The 18939-nt window shown below is 34.9% G+C and overlaps 2 protein-coding genes across 2 annotated transcripts in view; both read left to right on the top strand.

Annotated features, from left to right (window-relative positions):
- The window catches only part of LOC126673712 (nuclear pore complex protein GP210), a 28063-nt gene extending 18110 nt beyond the window's left edge, over nt 1-9953 (top strand). Inside the window, exons 31-36 of the mRNA XM_050367948.2 lie at nt 6119-6199; nt 6285-6507; nt 6850-6916; nt 8768-8859; nt 9209-9269; nt 9356-9953. Coding sequence (XP_050223905.1) covers nt 6119-6199; nt 6285-6507; nt 6850-6916; nt 8768-8859; nt 9209-9269; nt 9356-9693 — 862 coding nt within the window. The 3' untranslated portion in view covers nt 9694-9953. The remainder of the gene's footprint in view (nt 1-6118; nt 6200-6284; nt 6508-6849; nt 6917-8767; nt 8860-9208; nt 9270-9355) is intronic.
- Nucleotides 9954-11014: 1061 nt separating this feature from the next.
- On the top strand, nt 11015-11490 carry LOC130015251 (uncharacterized). The gene is made up of 2 exons (XM_056105019.1): nt 11015-11047; nt 11146-11490. Exons 1-2 carry the CDS (start codon nt 11021-11023, stop codon nt 11488-11490), a joined length of 372 nt encoding a protein of 123 aa, XP_055960994.1. The 5' UTR covers nt 11015-11020.
- Nucleotides 11491-18939: the final 7449 nt, after the last annotated feature.

Consider the following 18939-nt stretch of genomic DNA (forward strand, 5'->3'; position numbering starts at 1 on the left):
AAGTTAAAGCGTTATTGAGTCAAGTTGCTTTGATTAATTTCTGTTTAGAAAGATCATGAAATTCTTGCTTCTGTTGCATCGCATAATGAATGTAGTATATCGACTTCCTTCCTAGTATAAATATAGGCTAGGAGAACCCTTTTTTTTTTAATGCAGGAGAACCCTTTCAACTTTTTGGTTCCATATAAGGTGCCGATTCTTTTTTGTTTAGCTTTATGAACTGCAAAGGAAACCTGCATTACTAGAATGTTATTATCTCCTGTCATTCGTAGAAGCAACTTATTCTTAGATCCACAGTTTTCTGTGAAAAACAAAAATTGACTTCTTACATTTTGTAAAATGAAGGTAAAATGCTATTTTAGGCACTGTCTTCAACTCTATGTAGCATGTAATTATACAGACAGCCCTCTTTATATTCGCCACACACACAGACACAAAGTTATATATTCTTGAACATGCCAAGTCGCCAGAAATTTCTATAGTAATTCGTCACCTTCATAAAAGTGGATTTTCATACATTAGCTCATTTTACTTCATATCATGTAACAAGGAAATTTGGATTCTGGTTTCTGGAGCAAAGTTTTCTGAACTAAGTTGTAAAACTAAAGCTGTACCTCAATGATCATGCAATTTATAGAGCATAGTAACAGTTAGAAGTTTTTTTAAGAAACTACTTCTGTAGGTGTCTATCTTTCTACTTTGTAACTTAAAAAAGATCTCAATAGCAAAATATATGATCTGTGCTAGCAAATTTTGTAAAGTTTGTATGCGCGCTTGATATTAATTGTTTTTTAATTGGGTTGAAGGTTTTATGACCAAGGGCTATCGTTATTCGTGTCATATATAAATGGTAAAAGCCTACTGGATGGTTGCATCAGCTGAGGCATGTAAAAACTGCTAGTGTAATTATAGAATGTTATCCACACTACAAAATGCCTGTGCTATTAGAGTCATTGAGTTGAGATAAATTGTCTGCATGATTCCAGTAGTATTAATGATTTGAGAATAATATGTTGTGTGCTATGTTCAACAATTACAAAGTTATTTATAGAAGTATAGAATCTCTATTCTAGGAAGGAAATATAATTATAATCAATCATAATCAATTAGCCTATAATTTAGCTACTAATTACTAATTGATTCTAATTGTTATAAACAGAGATATAGAATAAGTTGTTGTGTATTATGTTCAACAATTACAAGGCTATTTATACAAGTATAGAATCTCTATTCTAGGAAGGAAATCCTACTCTAGGAAATAATCAATCACAATCAATCATAATCAATTAGCCTATAATTTAGCTACTAATTAATAGACTAATTGATTCTAATATATCCACATTCCTAATATGCTTTAACACTCCCCCTCAAGTTGGAGCATAGATGTTAATCATGCCCAGTTTGTTACAAAGATAATCAACCCGAACTCCGTTAAGGGCTTTTGTGAAAATATCTCCCAGTTGTTCTCCAGTCTTCACATAACCTGTAGAAACTAAACCTTGCTGAATCTTTTCACGAATAAAGTGACAGTCAATCTCAATATGCTTGGTCTGCTCATGGAACACTGGATTGGATGCAATATGAAGTGCAGCTTGGTTGTCACACCACAACTTAGCTGGCTTAGAAGCTTGCAAACCCAATTCATCAAGGAGTTGGTATATCCACATTATCTCACAAATAGACTTTGCCATAGCCCTATAGTCTGATTCTGCACTTGATCGCGAAACTACATTTTGTTTCTTGCTTTCCAAGAAATCAAATTACCTCCAACAAAAACACAATATCCTGTGGTGGATCTTCGATCTTCTTTCGATCCAGCCCAATCAGCATCCGAAAAACATTCAATCCTAATGTGACCATGATCACCATACAAGATTCCACGACCAGGTGCTCTTTTTAGATAGCACAAAATCTGCTCTACTGCCTTCCAATGATCAATAGTAGGAGATGCCATATACTGACTGACTACACTGACTGAATAAGTAATGTCTGGACGAGTCACAGTAAGATAATTTAGTTTACCCACCAATCGTCTATATCTCTCTGGATCTTCAAATAGTTCTCCATCTTTCGTAAGTTGCAGACCAGGAATCATTGGAGCACTACATGGCTTAGCTCCCAATTTTCCTGTTTCAGATAATAAGTCAAGCACATACTTCCTCTGAGATAAGAAGATGCCTTTCTTGCTTCTGATCACTTCGACTCCCAAGAAATATTTCAACACTCCCAAATCTTTAGTATGAAACTGTGTATGCAGAAAAGACTTGAGAGATGAAATTCCAATGGAATCGCTGCCAGTGATTACAATATCATCCACATACACAACTAATAGTATAATGCCACAATTAGATTGTTTATAGAAAACAGAGTGATCAGATTTACTCTTCTTCATTCCAAACTTCTCAATAGCATCACTGAACTTGCCAAACCAAGCACGAGGACTCTGTTTCAAGCCATATAAGGATTTGCGAAGATGATATACTTTCCCATATTTCCCGCTGAGCAACAAAACCAGGTGGTTGCTCCATATAGACTTCCTCCTGAAGATCTCCGTGAAGAAACGCATTCTTGATATCTAATTGATGTAAAGGCCAATGATGAGTAGCCGCCATTGAAATAAATAGCCTCACAGAAGTAAGCTTAGCAACAGGAGAAAAGGTTTCAAAGTAATCCACTCCATATGTCTGAGCATAACCTTTAGCAACAAGGCGAGCTTTTAACCTAGCAACAGAGCCATCAGGATTAACTTTAACAGCAAACACCCATTTACATCCAATAGTTCGTTTCCCTGCAGGTAAATCAACTAAGGTCCAGGTACCATTAGTATCCAAAGCATTCATCTCCTCAATCATAGCTTTACGCCATCCAGCATGGGATAAAGCCTCTTTTATAGACTTAGGAACAGAATCAGAATCAAGAGACGCAATAAAAGAACAAGATGATGACGACAAATGGTCATACGAAACAAAAGAAGACACAGGATAAGTACAAGTACGCTTACCTTTACGAAGAGCAATGGGAAGATCATCGCTCGGAGGCGGATCCGATGACGAAGATGCTGGTTCAGGACATGGAACTGGAGGATCTGAAGTAGGTGTAGTTACATGATTAGACGGTTGTGTTCGACGAGAATATGTTTGAATTATTGGAGGCTTAGCCGGAGCACGAGGAGGAGGTACAGAGCGTGATGTAACAGTATATATTAGCAGATCATCCTCCTCCCCCTGACTAGTAGGACCTGAAGATAAAGAAAATGGAACATTTTCCAAGAAGGTGACATCAGCTGATACAAGGTACCTGCTAAGAGTAGGACTATAGCACCTATATCCTTTTTGAACATGAGAATATCCAAGGAAAATACTCTTTAAAGATTTTGGATCAAGTTTCGTTATCTGAGGACGGACATTTCTAACAAAACAAGTACAACTAAATATCCTAGGTTCAATAGGAAACAAAGTTTTATTAGGAAAGAGAACTTGATAAGGAGTCTCACCAGATAGTACCGTGGAAGGCATTCTATTGATTAGAAAACAAGCTGTAGAAACAGCATCATACCAAAAATATTTAGGCACCTGCATTTGAAATAACAAAGCTCTAGCAGTTTCAAGAAGATGTCTATTTTTTCTTTCAGCAACACCATTTTGGGATGGTGTGTCCGCACAAGAAGTTTGGTGAAGAATACCATGATTCACCATATAATTTTGAAAGGTGTTTGACAAATACTCTTTAGCATTATCACTTCTTAAAATTTGCACAGGCTTACTAAATTGAGTTTGGATTTCAGCACAGAAATTAGTAAAATGAGAAAATAATTCTGAACGATTTTTCATCAAGTATAACCATGTCGTTCTAGAGTAATCATCCACAAAAGTGACAAAGTATCTGAATCCAGTTTTAGCTGTAATTGGACAAGGACCCCAAACATCAGAGTGTACTAACTCAAAAGGTGCACTAGCTCGTTTATTGATTCTTGGACTAGAACTAAGACGATTGTTAGATTCCATCTTAAAACCAATTGGTGTTAAGTGGAGGTGACCAACCAATATTTAAACACATGTCCACTCACACACACAGCCAATGTGGGATTTCCCACTTTACACTCCCCCTCACGCGTAGCGTGTACGGGCCGAGCAACAAAGTCCCCCCTCACGTAAATCTCACGTGGGCCGGGCCAAAGTCAAATTGTGTGAATGGACAAGACTCTAATACCATGTTAGATTCCATCTTAAAACCAATTGGTATTAAGTGGAGGTGCCCAACCAATATATAAACACATGTCCGCTCACACACACAACAAATGTGGGATTTCCCACTTTAACACTCCCCCTCACGCGTAGCGTGTACGGGCCGAGCAACAAAGTCCCCCCTCACGTAAATCTCACGTGGGCCGGGCCAAAGTCAAATTGTGTGAATGGACAAGGCTCCGATACCATGTTAGATTCCATCTTAAAACCAATTGGTGTTAAGTGGAGGTGCCCAACCAATATTTAAACACATGTCCACTCACACACACAGTCAATGTGGGATTTCCCACTTTAACAACGATGATGTTTTGCAAACTGACAAGACTCACAATCTAGAGATGACATGCTAGAAAATTGAGGAAAAAGTTTCTTTAATAAAGGGAGAGAAGGGTGACCAAACCGACAATGTGCTTCAAAAGGAGTTACAATTCCAGTGCAAGCTATAGATTTTGGTATTTCTGGATCAAGTATGTAGAGGCCTCCGGATTCATGTCCCTTACCAATAATCTTCTTCGTCATAAGATCCTGAAACAAACAATAATCGGGAAAGAAAGTGACAGAACAATTTTAAAGTACGAGTAAGTTTACTAACAGACATGAAATTGAAAGATAATTGAGGTAAACTAAGAACAGATGACAAAGGTAATGATGACGTGGGTTTAATAGTTCCAGAACCAACAACACAAGATTGCGACCCATCGGCTAAAGTAACAGAAGAGCTAGACTGATTTGACTGAAATTTAGAGAACAAACTAGGATTACCTGTCATATGATCTGTAGCACCTGAATCAATGACCCATTTTGAAGATGAAGAAACAAGACATGTACTAGATTTACCTGATTCAGCAACGTCATTTATTGAACTAGATTGAATGAGCCTGGCATACTCATCTGCAGAAATAGTACCGTTTTTACAGAGGTTTTAACCGTAGATGCAATACGAATTAACTGAGATCTCTTAGCCTGCAATTTCTTGCAATCTCGCTTCACATGACCCGCTCTATGACAGTAGTGACAAATCACAATTTTATTTTCCGTCATAATTTCCACCAAAGTTGATGACCGACAAAGTTGCAACTGACTGCTTCGTTAGGCAGTAACACAACACTGCTGCAAATACTACTACACTGCTTCTTTAGGTGTTAAGTGGAGGTGCCCAACCAATATATAAACACATGTCCATTCACACACACAACCAATGTGAGATTTTCCACTTTAACACTCCCCCTCACGCGTAGCGTGTACGGGCCAAGCAACAAAGTCCCCCCTCACGTAAATCTCACGTGGGCCGGGTCAAACTCAAATTTTGTGAATGGAGAAGACTCTGATACCATGTTATATACAGAGATAGAGAATAAGTTGTTGTGTATTATGTTCAATAATTACAAGGCTATTTATGCAAGTATAGAATCTCTATTCTAGAAAGGAAATCCTACTCTAGGAAATAATCAATCACAATCAATCATAATCAATTAGCCTATAATTTAGCTACTAATTAATAGACTAATTGATTCTAATATATCCACATTCCTAATATGCTTTAACACTAATATTTTCACATTCCTAAAATACTTTTACATATTACATTTTCCATTTTGGGATGAGAATTCCAATAAAACAGGAAAAATGATTTTTCGGCCATCAAAGCTTCCATCTTTAGTGCTATAGTAAAGCCTGTGCTCGAGTATTCCCATTAGTTTTTGGGCCCACCCGATGCTACATCTTTACCACTGATAAGATATGCTATGTACTTGATCACATTTCTTGTGGGAAGAATTACTTATCAGATATTTGCGCAGAGTTGCAGACTAACAAAAATTGAAAGAGGCAGATGAAGATTCTAATGCACTTGTTTTATTGTTTGAATATAACAGTGACGATGGCAATCAGTTTGACGCTGTTGGAACTGGTAAAGAAATATCATATGATTGTATGGTTGATCCTCCTTTTGTTGGGTATGTTTCCGACTCTTTCATCTGATGTATGTACTAAATTCTGGCAGTACATTGGTCTGATATTATTTCTTTCTTCGAGTTGAAGGTATGCAAAGCCATGGATGGACATTGACACGGGAAATCACTACTGCCTCTTCTTCCCATACTCACCAGAGCATTTGGTACATTCGACACCTAGATTGAAGAACATGAAGCCATATATGTCTGTTTCAATTAATGCTTCTCTCAGAGAAGCCAGCCATATTTCTGGATCTGCATCGGCTCTTTTTATTGGAGGATTTTCTATATTGGAGATGGATAAGGACAAGGTAATTTGGCTAGGCAGGAATTGGATTAGAATAATAGCATATACAACATGCACAAAACTGCCACCTGCTATGCTGTCTGTAAGGGTCACCCAATAATCTAGAAGCTACCTAGTCAATTTCTTTCTACTTTTTTGTCTCTTAAGAGTTAAGACAGATAATATTATCCTAGTTTAAGGCGTTAATTAATTCTCTAAATGTCCTTTTTTTTACATGACAAATTAAACAACTAACAAGGATTTCTTAGTTCAGTTACGTCCTAAAATTTTATTTCCTTGTCCGTCTCAACCAAGTTATTCATGTGATTAAAAATAATAAATATTTTGTTATGTTTTTATATTGCAGAGTTTAATGCAGTTGAATCTGACACCAGATGCAAACAAGAGTCTCCTAACCATCTTGGGCAATTCAGGTAAAATATCTAATCATCAATCTCTCTGTGTTATTCATGCCTTCTTCCATTGGGATTTTCTTTTATTCCTTTTCCCCCTTTTGAATGTGGCATTAGCTGTTGGTGGCAGCCGAAATATGCCTATGTCGTTCAGGTCTATTCCTAGGAATGTCCCAGGGCCAGAGCTACTTCGCAGAAATGACAAGAAAAAAGAGTACAATGCTTGTACCTTTGTTCTTGCCATTTCTGAATCAGATACGAAAACTTATGTTTTCAAAATTAATGGGTAATATAATCTTTGCTACTAGGGAATTATGGAAATGTTGATTTGATGCGCGTCTGCAATGACTATAATGGGCATGTTTGTTATTTAGCGAATCTAAGAAAATTCGCAGGTGCTTATCCTATTATTACCTTATTAAATTGAGCAGCAGTGTAATTCTGCTAAGATTAACCTCATGGTTGTCCCTAGACTCCCATGTTAGTTTCACTCAACATCTGGCATGCCTCTGCCCAAGAAACTCAACCAACCCAGTTAACATATTACTAGGGGCTGAGGGAAGACTTCATGGAGTCTCCTCTTTATCTCCCCTGATTCTTAAATCTTATCAATTTTCGAACTAGCTTATAGGCAATGCTAAACCTCAATCTCTGTTATTTATTATCACCAAATTATCAGTGTTGCTCTTCCTTCAAGATGCTAGCTACTCTCAATGTCCCGTCAATCATCTTTTTTTTATGAATGAAAATATTATAGAAAGCCAAAACCGGCAAAGCAACACTCAAAAGCGAAGTGCTTTAAGAGCGAAGCAAGAACAAACCAAAATCATCCAAGCAAAATACAATCCGGGCTAAACAAGTCCAGACTAGAATAAGAAAACGAAGGATGTGAGTACTTATAGTAACTCAAAGCCATAGTAAAACTGTGAAAAACGACATCCTCGGTTATGGAGATTTTTGACTGAAAAGTACGCGCATTTCTACTTTTCCAGAGATTCCCAATAGTGCAAGCCCAAATACTTAGCCACAAGTCCGGATAAGGGCTGTTATGAATCAAGTGACGCCAGCTATGAAGCACCGACACTCCTCCGGAGTGCCGTATTTAAGGGGACACGCCAGAGACACGGGGACACGCCGGGGACACAGCGGGGGTACGTACCCGACACGCCATGTGGCGTGTCCCCGTTCCTTTGACTTGTCAAAGAGGGGGACACTTCGGGGACACTTTGGGGACACTTCTAGTGACATTTTAGTTAATTTTAAGTCTTCTTTTTTGGTATGGGTTTTCTTTTATAATAAACTTAACTAAATGGACCCAAACCCAAATACAATTAGATAATAACCTAAACTAAACCCTATTGTTAATTTAAAAAAAAAATTACAGCAGCCCCTATTTTCAAATTACAGCAGCCCCTATTACTTATGCATCTTATGACATAATATTTATTGTTTTTGCATCTTGAAATCTTATATATGAGTAAATATATATTTTAAAAAATAAAAAAATAGCCGTGTCCCCGCCGTACCCGTGTCCTATTTTTTTTTTAAAATGTTGTTCCCCGTACCCATACCGGTGTCTATACCCGTACCCGTATCGGTGCTTCATAGGACGCCAGTAATGGATAAAGTCTTCGAGACGAAGCGGCATAACCCAAAGCAAACCAATCTTAGAGATACATAAGCTCCAAACTGATTTGCAAATGAGCAATGCATGAGAATATGTTCGGTATTTTCAATCAACTTACTCTAAGCATATAAACAAATTTCTTTTGTATGCGTCGAGGCTTAATTTTTTTGCGATGATTACGTGATATTTCTGCTTAATATAATTTGTTGCTTTTATATATGTCACTTATTTTCATTTTGTTATAGATGTTGACATCCAATGGCATAAACGAGATTTGATGAAGATCAGTTCCATTTATAGAGAGGATTTTGGTATTGGTTGCCGTGTGCAGTATGAGGTAAGTTCTGGAATTTATCTCAATTAGTGCTCGTTTTTTGAAGATAGGGAATGAAATGATCCATTGCTCACTTAACTCTACTGAGACAAAGATGGGCTGTCAAGAACATAGAGGAGGTAAGATGGGCAGTTGGTCAGATCTAGTATGGATTGTGTAGTGATGAAGGCAAATCAAGCCACTTCAATTTTTCAAAGATAACATCCTACTCAAAATCTATCAGAACTTGCCTAACAGTGCATTCCTGAATGTTGTTTGTAATGAACTTATCCCAAAACAATAAAAAAAAGAAACCAAATAAGCAATCAAAACTAGAAATCTACTTATGAAACTCTCTTGATGATATTCCCAGGTCAAAGTGCTAAGTCACATGAGATTTAAGGATAAGATTATTATCAGACTTCCGGCCAATGGTGAGTCTACATTTATCTTAAGTATGACACGAGTTGTTTTTTCTAATTACTAAGATGATATCATTTCTCTTTTCCCTTGATGACAGATCAAAGAGTGGAAATAGATGTAAACTATGAACCTGAAGCAAGCGTCTTTTTATCAAACTCGTTGCTGTTTATGCTGACATGTCTCGTCGGGCTAGTGGCAATAATATTTAGCTACCGAGATTACTGTAGGAGGCCCAACAGAACTCAGCCGTATACATCCCTTGCTACTCCTACTATTGCAGCACCTCGTACACCTGAGCACAGCAGTCCCGTTTTGACTGATCAGTCCCCTAGAACTCCTCAACCTTTTGTAGATTACGTGAGGAGGACAATCGATGAAACTCCAAACTACAAGCGAGAAGCTAGGAGGAGGTTTAATCCGCAGAACACGTACTAATGTCTTTCACCCTTCCATCTAACCATGCGTGTCGTATTGAGCATAATTGCATTTGATTGTAAGATTTTGTTCGAAGTTTTGACCTAACATTGTATAAATTAGTGGATAGCTATTGTATTTTGTAACTGGTAGGAATACGCTACTTCTTGAATTAAAGCAGTGTGCATTATTCAGGATTAATCATTCAACATCAAGTCTAGAAATCAGTTTGTAATTCCAACTAATGCTTATGTTTTGTAGAAAAAAGCTGAATTCCAATATTTGCTCTATCTAACCATTTTTTTTCTTTTTAGGACTTTTTGGAATAGTTTCTTGTCAGCTATAGAACATGCAACAACTATGCTCATTTCTATTTTAAATGTCAGTTGAAAGGGAAAAAGATAATAGTATTTGGTTTAACTACATTTTAAAATTATTTTGATTTTAAATAAATTGTGTTTGCTATTTAAAAATGTAACTATAAATTCTATTTTACTTGAAATGAAAAAAGTAAATATTTTCTTTGGAGTTATATAATTTAGAGAAAATAACAAAAAAGCAAAAAAAAAAGACCACACATTTCACATAATGCAATTATAATAAGATTGTTTACTTTTTTGCCACTTTTCTTTCTTAAATACCACTTTTCCTTATCTCTTTTCCACTACTACTTTATTTCAAACTAAATTTTCATGTCTTCTTCATTCGACTCCTCTCTTGCTCCTCACTGCAACTCCTTAAATTCCCATAGTCTTGTGTTTTTTCCATGGTTGTCAAACCCGGCCCGGTGCTAAAACCGGTAAGACTAGAGGGTCAAGAGTTAAAGGTTCAACCGGGGTTCAACCGGAATTAAACCCATATTATAAAAATAAAAAAATAAAAAATTATAACTATTAATAATCATATATATATTATATAATAAAAAACATACACACAAATAGTAAGTTAGCTTGGTGGTATTGAATGCTTCCATTAAAAATACTAAACAACCAAGGCTCAAATCCTAGCAATGACATTTAAATTCCTTATTTTTTTTAATAAGGGCTTGGGTTTTTAAGTGATTGACCGAACCGGACCGGGTTTTCCGGTTACTTGACCGGTTAATTGGTCCAATTCAGCGGTTATCCGGCTGGTTCGATTAAAAAACCGCGGGTTTGTGATTATAAGAGTTTTTAGTGCAACCCGAACCGTTGATATGACCGGTTCGAGGGTTTTCCGGTCGAACCGGCCGGTCCGGTTCGGGTTTGACAACCATGGTTTTTTCCTCAATTTATCCTATCTTTTCTTAATTATAAATTTATACGCTTCTTGGGTCCTAATTCTCAGCTTCGTTTATCTAACAAAAAATATGAGTATTAATAATAATAATAAAAAGGTACGTCTTTGTAAATTTTAGTTGAATTTTATGTTTGTTTAATTGTTTGATTATCAATTATAGATTATATAATGGAGTTTGCTATATTGATCTTGTAGGTTTTATTATTTGGGTCATTCACAGAAGATGACATCAGGTCATGGCAAGATGAAAAACCCGTGAAAAAGAAAGAATTGAAGTTTGATTCTTTGAATTGTCCCACTGGAATTACTTTTGGCAATTTTAATGGTGAATTGAGCTCGCAACGAGGCTCTATAGATGGGAAAGTGAACTTTGGAAGTGCTAATTCAGCTAAGAAAGAAAAAGAGAAGGATGTTAAGCTCTTGATGTTTTTAAATTGTGCAAAAAAACCACTTATTGATTCTGATGGAATTGTACTATACATGAAATTGGGTGACAGAGATGATTGTGCAGAACATTTTGTTCTGTCATTTTTGGTTTAGTAACATTTTAATAGAAAATTGATGATCTAAATCTTATTTCTAAGTTAAGGCTATCTATTTGATTATGATGCTTCCTCATTTTTATGAAAATTTTATGAATTTATTTGCATTGTTTTGTATCGATATAAGAAAAACTCTACAGAGTAAAACGATGGTGGCAATCAGACTTAGATGGAAATTGAAAAAAATGAAAGCTCTTAAATGGAAATTGAAAAAAAAAGGAAAAAAAAATACATATTCGATACATATTTGACACATTTTTGATACATAATCGATCGGTTGAACTTTTTTTTTTATCGATGTAATTGAATCAACCGACTAATTTGATCGGTTTGTTTCAGTCTCTTTTTTGAATTGTAAAAATGGTGCTGCAAGTATTAACTAGATAAAATTTTAGATATATTAGATATTTACTGATATATTATTTAAAAAATAGTTCAACTACACGTAGGTGAGTTAATTGTTTTTTCCAAAATCCTGATATAACAGATACATCTCTGATACATATTTGATACATCTCCGATACATAGATGATACATCTCCGATACCATTAAGTACATATTTGATACATATTCAATTTCCTGTCAAAAAAAACACACACGATAAATTTAATTTACGTAAAAAAAATTAGAAATAATCTAAACATACAAAAAGTATTTGAAAAATGATATTTGATACATATCTGATACATATTTGATACATGTCTGATACATATATGTGTGATATATCTCCGATACATAACTTATACGTGATATTTATAAAAAAAAACATATTAAACATGTTAGATATATTTTTTAAATGTACTTAATAGGTACATCGTTGATACATAATTTATACAATATATACACATTTTGTTACATCTTTCTTTTAGTTTTATTACAAAATTTTAAATACATATTTGATATAACTTCCATACATAATTTATATATGATAACTACATTTTTACTACATAATTATACAAAATAGATACATTTTTAAATTTACTTAATAGATACATTGCAGATACATAATTTATAGATGATAGATACATTTTTTAAATGTACTTAATAGATACATCGGTGATACATAATTTATACATGATAGATACATTTTTTAAATATATTTAAATATATACATCGTTAATACATAATTTATATATAATATATGTATATATTTTTAATATATTTAATAAATACATCTCTGATACATAATTTATACATAATATATATTATTTATATATCAGAACCGTGTTCGGCGTGTATCAATCATATATCCATAATTCATAAAATTAATTTTTTTAAATTGTATTATTTGTGCATTTTTATGTTTTTAAAATTTAATATACTAATAATTTTAGAATTAAGATTAATATTGATATTTTAAAATTTAAATTTTAAATTTTAAATGTAAAATTTAAAATTTAAATTTAAATTTAAATAAATATATTATAAAGAATTTTGCAAGATTCAATTTTAATGTTAAATATATATAATACAAGTTTTTGTTTCAATTGAAAAAAGAAAAAAAAAATAACATCACATGGATATTTGTATATTCTATATTATTAAAATTTAATATATTTATACTTTGAAAATTAAAATCAATAGTATTTTTTAAATTTATATAAATAAATTTTTAATATTTTAAACCAATAATTATATAAATAATTGTTTTTATTTAAAAAAATATGTGGTGCTATTTAATTATTGCATTGTTATGAACAGTGCATAACAATGCATTATTCATAACAATGCATACCACGTGATGTCAGTGTGCGTCAGGTGATGCACGCTGACATCATCAACATTGCATTAATGTAGAATAGGTGGTGCTGATGTAAAACAATTGTAATATATGGTAAAGTAGGTAAATGGGAGGTTTTTTTATGGTAATTTTGTTATCTTCTCTATAATTTAACTAAATATTTTCACTTCAAACTTCTTGGTTGTATATTGTATTTCTCTTTTTTTTTTAAGATGAACTTTTTTGAAGAAAAATTGCACTTCACGGCTCATTTTTTCAAAGTTTATATTAACTATAGACATCATTTTTGTGGAAAATTCTCTTTATGTTTAATGTTTATATTTTATATCTTATTATTATTTTAGTTCTATTTTATCTTTTAGGATTTAGGAGTTAGACTTTATAATTTAGGGGGTGCTTGGTGGTGGTGGCAGGCATATGACATAAGTGGCGGTCAGAGGTGGTCGATGCTGGCTGGCGGTGGTCGATCTTATTTTAAAATAATTTATTAAACAACATTTTGTTTCTTGTCAATCTTCACTATATGTAATATATATATATACACCCTTAATTATGTATATGAGTGTATGCGTGAGACTAATAAAAAAAGGCAAAAAATCTGAAAAATTACCGACCTTTCAATTTTTTTTTAATAGCACCCTGATTTTGTAAAAAATTCAATAGCACCTTATTTTGTGTTTTTACGTTTCAATAGCACCCTAAAGTATCAAATTAAACTCTTTTCACTTGGATAATATTCACAAAATATCCTTCAAATTTATCAAATATTTTAAAAATTACTTCATGTTATAAATTATACAAAAAGACCATTTTTTTTCCTAAAATAAAAATAAAAATAAATTATTTCATAAAAATTAAATAAATAAAATACTTCCGACCCCGTTTTGGTGAAATCACGTTGGACCCGTTGTCGGGAATCGTCTTCCATGGAAGACGACTTCTTCATCTTCCATGGAAGACGAGATGATCTGCTTGCTTCCATGGAAGGCGAGCAGATCAGCTGGGTTATTTCTCAGATTGTGTTTAATAGGGAGAGTATTTCTCATTCTGTGCCGTATTTTTTGATTTTTCCCATTTTGTGCCGTATTTGTACCTGCTCGCCAAGTCATTTGGCGAGCAGGTACAATTTTTATTACTGCTCGCCAAATGCCTTGGCGAGCAGCTCTTAATCAGCACATGGGTGCTGATTAAGGGTAATTAAAGCTGCTCGCCAAACGTCTTGGCGAGCAGCTTTAATTTTTTTGACCAGCTTCAATGCTGGTTGCTGAACCAGCATTAAAGCTGGTCAAGATTCCCTGCCATTAAGGCAATGAATCAATTCCTTATTCAGGAAAGTTGCTCGCCAAGTGATTTGGCGAGCAGCTTTCCTATAAATAGGGTGAGAATTCGAGATGTTCAAAAAAATGTCTTTCTCCTATATGTTCTCTCTAATTTTTTTTACCTCTCTAATATTTTATCCACAATATTTCGAATTTTATATATAAGGTAAATTTTATAAATATTTATAATATTATCTAATAATTGTTAATTTACTTTCTACTAATTTTAATTTTATGAATAGCGCTTTATATACTGGAGTTGCGTGAAGAAGTTGGAATATTTTTATATCTGCGGAAATTGTTGAAGCGGTTGGAATTTTTATTATTATTATTTATCAGAAAGTACATGATCTTCAAGAGGTTAGTTATAATTTTTATTAAATTTTACAGTTTTTTTATTAGTGTATCTAGATGTGTAAATATCGATGGATTTTAGAAAATAATAAAAATGTATGCCGGTTGGTAGACTGTCATTTATTAGGCTTTGATCCCGAGCAGTCATGTATGTTATTTTATTAGTTTGAATTAATTTTTATTTGGATTAAATGTTAGATTTGAGTGTTTATAATTCCTTTAATTTATATAATGGGCGAAAAAAGATATAAGGGTATGCTCTTCACTTGCCTCTTATGAGGATCCCGTGAATCAAAACCTTATATTTTAGACGTCATCTTAATCATATATTTTTTAATAAATAATAAGAGTGCATGTCGGTTGATAAATTGCCATTTATTAGGAGCAGTGCACTCTCCATTTAGCGGGATTGACCTTTTGATAAATTAGATCGTTGCATTCAGGACCTGGTACGTCAGACTGGGCTAGTCGGAGTACTACGTTTGCGTCAAATAGGTGTCGACAGTTCACTTATCACGGCACTATTGGAGCGGTGGAGGCCGGAGACTCATACTTTCCATTTTCCAGACGGTGAGTGCACGGTTACGTTGCAGGACATAGCTATACAGGCCGGTCTCCCCATTGATGGGCACCCGATTCGCCAACGCTTTGATCAGTACCGCGACGAAGAAGTAAGTATTCTAATTATGTTCTTCAAATTTATTAATTGGACTCATGTTGTCAATATTTTCTAACGTCTTTTAAATTTTACCTTATGAACAGTTTACTTGGACGCCGTACACGGAAGAAATATTCGCTATTATTCCGCGATATTGTTTGCTCGACCACGAGATTTGGAGGGCGGTTGTGCCCCTCATTTATTTTCACATAGTTGAGTGGCACCAACTAGATAGAGTTCTTCGACAGTTTGGGTTACAACAACCCATTCCATCTCCTGCTAGACAAGACCCCGTGCTGCACACCACACAGATGAAAGGCAGCGATAACTTTGCGACGACGCACGGGATTTATGTGGATACGTGGAACCGCAGGGCAGAGTACGTCGTTGGCGGGGATCTGATTGTTCACCCTCCTCACTATCATTCCATGTATATGGAATGGTACCGCATGATTACGCGGAGATGGGTGTCGCCTAGAGGCGCTGAGCCTGGAGCGCGTGTACGTATTTATTTAAATTATTTCTTTCATATTTATGTAATTAAATTTGTAATGTCACTGATATTGTGATTGTTTTGTCTTTCTTCACATGCTGATGGAATAGAACGCGTGTATCTGGAGGCCCAAAATCCTGCAACTGTCCGACGAGTCGCACAAAGTACACTGTCGGTACCAGAGAAAGGCGTCATGATGTTTCAGAGACAGCACCATAGCCTTCTAGTCAGCCGCATCCATTGCCTGAGTATCCACAGTCGACCGTAGATCTGCAGTCTCTCCGCGGCCGTCGTCGCAGACATGATCGACTTCACCCCCAGTACGGTCTCAGCCAGCTGACCCCATCCTGCCTCCTGTGATTTATCATCCTTTTAAGGGAGCAGAGTCGTTTAGACCGAGTCAGTATTATAACACCGGGTACGACAATGCATATGCAGGCACACCTGAGACATTTTCTCAACCACCAGCTTATATCGTCCCGACTTCTGACGTTGATATGGGACCACCGTATTCTTTTCCTGCTACATCCTTCCCGACTCACACCACTGCAGCAGAGCCACAGTATTTGACCCTGGCGGCGGCTGGGCCATATGCATCACAGTTTGGTTTTTTGGATACAGCATTTCGGCCGCAGTCCTTTCCAGCTCAGTTTACTTCTTTGATGCCAGTATGGCAGACTCTGCCACATTCAGTGACAGAGCGGGGGGGGAGGGGGGGGGGGGGTCATCGAGTGGTATTCAGCATGATTGGTTACAGTTGTCTCCTCCACCTGACTATACCCCTCATGTGACTACTTTGGCGGATGATGATGATAACAATGATAATGAGGATATCGACCCTACTGCAGGTGGTCAGGCGGGACATGATCCGGCATTTCATACCATTAACACTAGATGTCGGCAACAACGACAGAAATTTGGAGGGCGCGTGCAAATTAGGAGGCCTTCACGTTATACTCCAGGATCTTGAAATGTTATGTAATTTTAACAAGAATAGTTGTGATTGAACTAAAATTTGAAAGTTAAAAATTAATGGTTAATTTTTTTTTTAGAATATTAATAGTTAAATTTAAAGTTAAAAGGTTAAAATTTAGAGGTTAGATTTATGTATTAAAGTTTTAGGGGTTAGAATTAGGTATTAAAATATTAGGGGCTTAAATATATAATTGATAATCAATTATTAATGATTGGTTTTCCAATCATTAGCTAATGATTTATTGTCTAATCAATAGCTAATGATTGGAAATCCAATCATTTAATTTTATTAAGGCTGCTTGCCAAAGCATTTGGCTAGCAGCCTTAATTGTCTTCTAATTTCTCTTAAGGGCTGCTCGCCAAATGACTTGGCGAGCAGGTATGAAAATGGCACAAACTGGGAATAATCAAAAAATACGGCACTAATGGAAAATACTCTCCCTATTAGACATAAACTGAGAAATAACCCCAGATCATCTCGTCTTCCAGAAGAAGACGAGTTCGTCTTCCTCAGGAAAGGCGAGCAGATCTGCTCGTCTTCCTGAAGAAGACGAGTTCGTCTTCCTGAAGAAGACGAGTTCGTCTTCCTTAGGAAGACGAGCAGATCTGGTCGCTTCCCATGGGAGGCGAGCAGACTCGTCTTCCTAAGGAAGACGAGCATGTCTTCCTCAGGAAGACGAGTCTGCTCATCTTCCCCATGGAGGACGAGCAGCAGCTCGTCGCTCGTCCTCCATGGGGAAGACAAGCAGCTCGTCCTCCCATGGAGGACGAGCGGCGGTGGGTCGGCAGTGGGTGGTGGCGGTTCGGGAAAGTGGACGGGTCGAGTGGGTAGGTCGAATATTTTTAGTTTTTTTAATTAGTGGAGAAGAGGGTATATTTGAATATTTTTTTAAATTAAAGAACTTTTTTAAATTTGGCCATACAACAAAAAATATAACATAGCCCCTAATTTTAGTTGTTTTAAATACTTTCATCCTTATAATAATAAAATTGTTTAATCTTTATAATTTAGGGTGCTATTGAAACGTAAAAATACGAAATAGGGTGCTATTGAATTTTCTGCAAGGTCAGGGTGCTATTGAAAAAAAAATTGAAAGGTGAGTAGTTTTTGAGCCTTTTTGCCCTAAAAAATCGGCATATGTCAAAAAAATATGAAATTGGGTGTGATTGTGGAATTTTTTAGTAAATTCAAAACAAATTTAAAATGAACTAATCTACAGCAAACTGAAGCTAAACTTAAAATAAATTAACTAATTATAAATTTAAAATAAATTTATTCTAACTAGAATAATTTATTAAAAATTTATAATAACAAAGTAAATTTATAAAGTGAAAAATAAATTGATATTATACTGAAAATAAATTAATTAAGATTTCGGAAATATATTAGCGGATGAATTAGTAGTTGTTGTTCTTGTTTTTTTAATACCTTTAGTCGTACCAGTCATGTTCCTTGGATTATTTACAAGTGGTATTCAAACACTTATTTTTGCAACTTTAGCTGCGGCTTATATAGGTGAATCCATGGAAGGAAACTTAAAATAAACTGAATATAAATTTAAAGTAATTTTAATGTAAAACTTAAAATACATTATCTTCGTAAACTGATTAGATATTTAATATAAATTTAGTCTAACTAAAATAAATTAATAATAATAATACCAAAGATAAATTTATAAAGTAAAAAATAAACTGAAACTAAACTAAGTAAGATTTTAATAAAAGTAAATAGAATGTAAATTTAAAGTAATGTGGATGTGAATGATATTACTCTGAGGCCCTCAGATATGTCATAATTCACATTATCGTCTCTCTTGTTTGTAAATCAAACGATATAATTTTTTATTTTTATTTTCATCAACGATTTAGTTCTTTAATAAAAAAAAACTCAATTTCAATTTAGTCCT

Source organism: Mercurialis annua, linkage group LG3, assembly GCF_937616625.2.
Source record: "Mercurialis annua linkage group LG3, ddMerAnnu1.2, whole genome shotgun sequence".
Classification (NCBI taxonomy): Eukaryota; Viridiplantae; Streptophyta; class Magnoliopsida; order Malpighiales; family Euphorbiaceae; genus Mercurialis; species Mercurialis annua.

Excerpts from the sequence above, each read along its gene's own strand:
- LOC130015251 (XM_056105019.1), top strand. The coding sequence starts at position 11,021 with ATGAGTATTAATAATAATAATAAAAAG. Across the intron at positions 11,048-11,145 it reads TTAATAATAATAATAAAAAG|GTTTTATTATTTGGGTCATT; the intron begins GTACGTCTTTGT and ends TTGATCTTGTAG.